The 5,378-nt window shown below is 39.8% G+C and overlaps 1 protein-coding gene across 1 annotated transcript; it reads right to left on the bottom strand.

Moving 5' to 3' along the window:
• Window positions 1–4,051: 4,051 nt before the first annotated feature.
• Window positions 4,052–5,378, bottom strand: LOC135714291 (UPF0746 protein DDB_G0281095-like). Its single transcript, XM_065237626.1, has 3 exons — window positions 5,370–5,378; window positions 4,420–5,309; window positions 4,052–4,238 (listed from the first exon to the last, which is right to left on the bottom strand). The coding sequence occupies exons 1-3, from the start codon at window positions 5,376–5,378 to the stop codon at window positions 4,052–4,054; spliced, it is 1,086 nt and encodes a 361-aa protein (XP_065093698.1).

Below are 5,378 nucleotides of genomic sequence, written 5' to 3'. Positions count from 1 at the left end.
GTTTGATCTAGTGGTTTTACTGTGGACAGCAATACTGGTTGGGCGAGTACTTTTTTTTACTGACGTGTAATTAAGTTTCAGCTCTTTGAATTTCGTTCTCAAGAACAAGTTTGACGATAAAATGCAAATGAAGTTGACGTATCGACAGCAGGGTGTGTCCCAGAAGTGTACACTGGGCTTTAATTAGGGGAAGCCAGTCCACAATTAACCCGTGGAGTGAAATGTCAAAATGTATTTTTCATCGGTAATGCAGTGATGATTGGTGAAGCACTGTATTAGTAATGCTACTTGACAAATTCACAAATGTTCGAATAGGGGCACCCTGAGTTTTGAGATGTCTTCCTTTATATTCAAGAATTTCCAGCAGTTCCACGGTAAATGACGCATCAATCTAATGTTTTCTTGTTCAAGATTTGTTTAGATTATCCTTCATTACTTGAATCTACAGTTATCGGTTTCGATTCTGAACATTATAGTTTCATTTGTATACCAAATATTGACATGTTTACCTAGGGGATCCAAATAAAAGGGGCTTGCGTACATATCCTTCATAGGTTCATTAATTTGTATGGTCAATAACAGCACGTCCTTGTGGCAAGGATTGTTAACACAACATCCGATGTAACAAGAAACCGAATTCAACTCTGTACATCAACAGCTGTCACGGTAACATTGAGTTTTGTCAAGTTTATGTTAGTTAGGAGGGCAGCAGGGTCTGGATTATTCAACTGATTTTGCCTTCTTGTTTTGCTGCTCATTTCTTCTTATACCGGGACCGTACCTACAGACACTGGTGTGCACAGGGTGGGGTAATTGCCCCTCCCCCCTTTTATAAATAAGATTTTAATTATCACATTTACAAAATTACGATATAAAATAACTTGATTTCTTGATAAATTTATTTGAAGGTACAATAACTTAATTTAAAAAAATCAGGGCACTGAAAACCTTTTATTATGTCATTTCCTTTGAGATGGTGCCATAAAATTGCACCACAAAGGTGCATGAAGGGACAAACTTCAATTCAATTTTTTGGTCAAAAAATTACACCACTGTGTTGCGGTGCATACAAAAAATTCAAGCTGTTTCATGGAGGGTTAAAAAAAGAGGGTAAGTTTAAGGTTGAAAAAATTCAACTTCGTGATGGTAAGTCGAAGAAAAAGCTTTTAATTGAATATTTCTGATGTAAAAATATCATCTGAATCACGGTAAAAATTTGGAGGTGCACATTTTACTGAAAATCTCTGGTGGAAAGTTTGCTACGCTATGGTGCATGTAGAAGCAAGGTTTATTCATTTTTCTGGTGCATAATTTACATCGTTCTGATGAATGCAAGCTTCATTAAAAATTTATGGTGGAAAATTTGCAGCATTCTGGTGCATGAAGAGGCAAAACCTGAAAATTGAACAACAAAGGTACATGGTGAAACAAACATCACTGACAATAATTGGTGCACCGTTCTGGTGAATGGAGGAGCATACTTTATTGAAAATTTCTGGTGCAAAATTTGCATCGCTCTGATAAATTAAATGAACGGAAAATTTCTGGCGGGAAAATTGCACTGGTCTGGTAAATGAAGGCACAAGCTTTATTTAAAATTGATCTGTATTGAAATTTTGGTCTTAAATTTGCATCCTTCTGCTAAATAGAGAAACAAGCTTTAATAACAATTTCTGGTGTAAAATGTGCACCATTCTGATGATTGGAGGGAAGCTGCATTACTGACAATTTATGATGAAAAATAAGGGCAAGCTTTATTTGGTGGAAAACCTGCAAACATTCTGATGATGCTTCTTGCTTCAATGATTGCTTGCTTCAATATTGAAAATTTCTGGTGGAAAATGGAAAAAGCAAATCTGCACCAATCAGAAGATTGGAGAAGCAATTTTTATAGAACACTAACGGTGAAAAATTTGCATGGTTCTGATCAATTGAAATTTTCAGGTGTAAAATTTTCTGGAGGTAAGTTTGTATTTAAAATTTCTGGTGTAAGATTTGCAACAATCTGCTGCATGAAGAGGCAAGTTTTATTGAACATTTTTGGTAAAAAAAAACTACAACGTTTTGGTGAATGGACGGACAACTTAAACTTGACTTCCGAGAAGAACCTCAAGGGCATTGAATTCTGAGGACAGTTCTAAAAGAAAAGATTTCTGGGGATAGTTCCTAGATTTCTGCAGATAGTTCCAAGATAATTTCGAAAATTTTGAATGAAATTCCAAAGGGATGTTGAGAAAAATTTCAAAGGAATTCTGAGGATAATTTCAAGCTCATTCTGGGAAGAATTTTTGGAGAATGCAGAGGAAATTCTTCTAAAACTTTAGGGGAATTTCAGTTCCAAGGTGTTCTGAGAAAAAAAAAAGTTCTAAAATATTCCGAGAAGAACCTGAAGGATATTGAATTCTTATGACAGTTCTAAAATATTTCTGAGGAGAATTCAAAAAAATACTGCAGATAATTTTAAGTGCATTTTGCAGTAGTTCCAAGACAATTTCGAAAAGAATACCGAGAAAATTCAATTTTGAGTGTAATTTTTAAGGGATTTTAAGCAAAATTTCAAGCAAATTCCGAGGATAATTTCTAGCTCATTCCGGGAAAAATTTCTGATACTCTAAAGGAATTTCAGTTCCAAGGTGTTCTGAGAAAAAAATCCTGAAGAGTTCCAAATGTAATTCCAGTGAACTTCATAGCAGAATTTCAAAAGAGCTCTAATGAGAGTTCTAAAAAATCCGAGAAGAACCTCAAGGATATTAAATTCTAATGATAGTTCCAAATGGATTTCTGGGAAGTATTCCAAGAAAATTCTGCGTTTAATTTCTAGTGAATCCTGCAGATAGTTCGAAGATAATTCCGAAAAGAATACAGAGAAAATTAAATTTTCAGTGTAATTCCAAAGGGATTTTGAGGAAGATTTCATGGGAGTACCGGTAATTTCTAGCTCATTCCGGGAATAATTTTTTTGAGGAAATTTGTCTGAAACTCTAAGGGAATTTCAGTTCCAAGGTGTTCTGAGTAAAAGTCAAGAAGAGTTCTAAAAATAATCCCAGAGGACTTCTAAGGATGGACTTTTTCGCAACTGTATAAAGTTTAAAAACAGCTTTTGGATTCCCTAATTGAAAAGTGTATATAAGTTTGCCATTTAACTTTAGTCTATTGTTGCCTTACTAAAAATTCGTCGAAGAATCTTATCTGAAAATTTCAAGTCATTTGTTACCGTGGTTAAAAAGTTACAGCATGTGCGTTGCAATAAATTCGGGTTTTAGATATTTACAAAAGTTTTAGCTAATATCAAAACTTGTAAATGCTTTGTACATCATTTTACGGAATTCTGTTGATGAAAAAAGTGTTAGAGGCAAATAATTTCACTTTGTTTTTTCCGTCGATCTTGTTTTCCGTGCTGAGCACCAATGCTACCGACGTGCCAGGAAGGCAGCTCCCACACCTGGACCCTACCTATCGACCCATCAACTCATGAACCGGGGACCAACGGCTTTACTTCCCATCCGAAGGAAGGCGTGATCAGAGATGTTATGCCTCAGAACATCCCGGTGGCGCCGACTGGGATTGAACCCAGGCCTGCTGGGGTGAGAGGTAATCACGCTTACCACTACACCACCGGCGCCGTTGATTTCACAAAATTAATATAAATGATTTTCCATGCCTGTGCAGAGCCCTGACAAAAACGTCTTTTCTAATCAAAATTACTTGTGAGATTATATTGGAGCAAAATAGATGGCCTTTTCAGTAAAAAAATATGCAAGGTAAAACATCATACCACTAGATCCAAATTTCACCGATCATGGTTTCATATCCTTGATTGTTATGCAAAACGAATGTAACATGCTCAAAAGCAATATGCAAAGGCTACACAATCAACATTAGCGTCATTTATTAATCACAACCAGTCTTCTAACAAATGTACACGAAAAAACAAACTAATAATAACTAATCACCAGTGGGGGTGCTTCAACGGGGGCAGGTACATAGGCTACCGGTGGGCGGAAAAAGAGCGGATTACCATAAAACTCTGTAATTCGCTGACCATGAAGCTTCACGGGAGCAGATGTTTGTTGTGGTGTTGGCGGTTGTGGCTGCTGTAGCTGTTGCAGCTGTTCGGGTCGTGGTAATTGTTGCAGCTTCTGATGGTGCTGTTGCTGATGGTGCTGTTGCTGATGGTGCTGCTGCTGATGCGGCTGCTGTTGATGCGGCTGCTGTTGATGCGGCTGCTGCTGATGCGGCTGCTGCTGATGCGGCTGCTGCTGATGCGGCTGCTGCTGATGCGGCTGCTGCTGATGCGGCTGCTGCTGATGCGGCTGCTGCTGATGCTGCTGTTGATGGTGCTGCTGCTGATGCTGCTGCTGCTGATGCTGCTGTTGATGGTGCTGCTGCTGATGCTGCTGCTGCTGATGCTGCTGCTGCTGATGCTGCTGCTGCTGATGCGGCTGCTGCTGATGCGGCTGCTGCTGATGCTGCTGCTGCTGATGCGGCTGCTGCTGATGCGGCTGCTGCTGATGCGGCTGCGGCTGATGTGGCTGCTGCTGATGCGGCTGCTGCTGATGCTGCTGCTGCTGCTGCTGATGCTGCTGCTGAATCTGTTGCTGCTGATGCTGCTGTTGCTGTTGCTTCTGTTGCTGTTGCTGTTGCTGCTGCTGCTGCTGCTGCTGCTGCTGCTGTTCCTGCTGCTGTGGTTTCTGTTGCTGGTTCTGACTTAAAAACGCATCCCCGTGATGAGAGCTACCCGGAAAAGGAACCTGCTGGGCTGTGTTGTCGTGGAATCGATGAACTATGGCCGAAGTTTGGAACGAAATTGCTTCGGGACGGAAACTGAAAGCTTGACTATCAGGAATGCACCCACCGAATCTGGGAGGGAATGGCAAGGCATTAGCACTCGAAATCAGTTGGTTGTTGATTTGGTGAGATTCCATCATATGAGCCTGAACCCAATTTTGGAGGTTTTCAGGATGTGGATATACATATCCTTCGAGTCGAGTACTGCTTTCATCAGACTTTGGTGTGGTTGCAAGAGTTGGTTTCGTAGTGATACTGAGCTCTGGTTCCAAAGTCGTTGACTGATCAACTGAACTGAACTGATCTAGCAGGCGGCTTTCTTCGGTAGTACTCTTAGTTGTTGTACTGGTCGGATAAGTGCTTGTCTCCCACGCTTTGGGAGTTTGTCCTGATATCCACAGCTTAAAATCCTCTTCATTCAATGAGTAAATATCATCTGCACTGTTGGTAGCTGTGAGATTACTGGCCAGGGTAGTTTGTCCAATCACGTGTTGTATGGCTCCCATTAAGCAAAATATTACCTACAAGAATAATTAATTTTATTTAGAACGTTCTTAAGACTCCAGAACCAGAACACTAACCAACTTCAT

Source organism: Ochlerotatus camptorhynchus, unplaced genomic scaffold (genome assembly GCF_037179485.1).
Source record: "Ochlerotatus camptorhynchus isolate MF236.1 unplaced genomic scaffold, CSIRO-AGI_Acam_v1.1 ptg000639l, whole genome shotgun sequence".
Classification (NCBI taxonomy): Eukaryota; Metazoa; Arthropoda; class Insecta; order Diptera; family Culicidae; genus Ochlerotatus; species Ochlerotatus camptorhynchus.
Note: the sequence above shows the minus strand (reverse complement) of the source record. Positions and strands in the feature narration are given on the sequence as shown.

Coding starts and splice junctions, on each gene's coding strand:
- LOC135714291 (XM_065237626.1), bottom strand. Junction 4,239..4,419: donor CATCAGCAGCAGCAGCATCA/GCAGCAGCAGCA, acceptor CATCAGCAGCAG/CCGCATCAGCAGCAGCCGCA.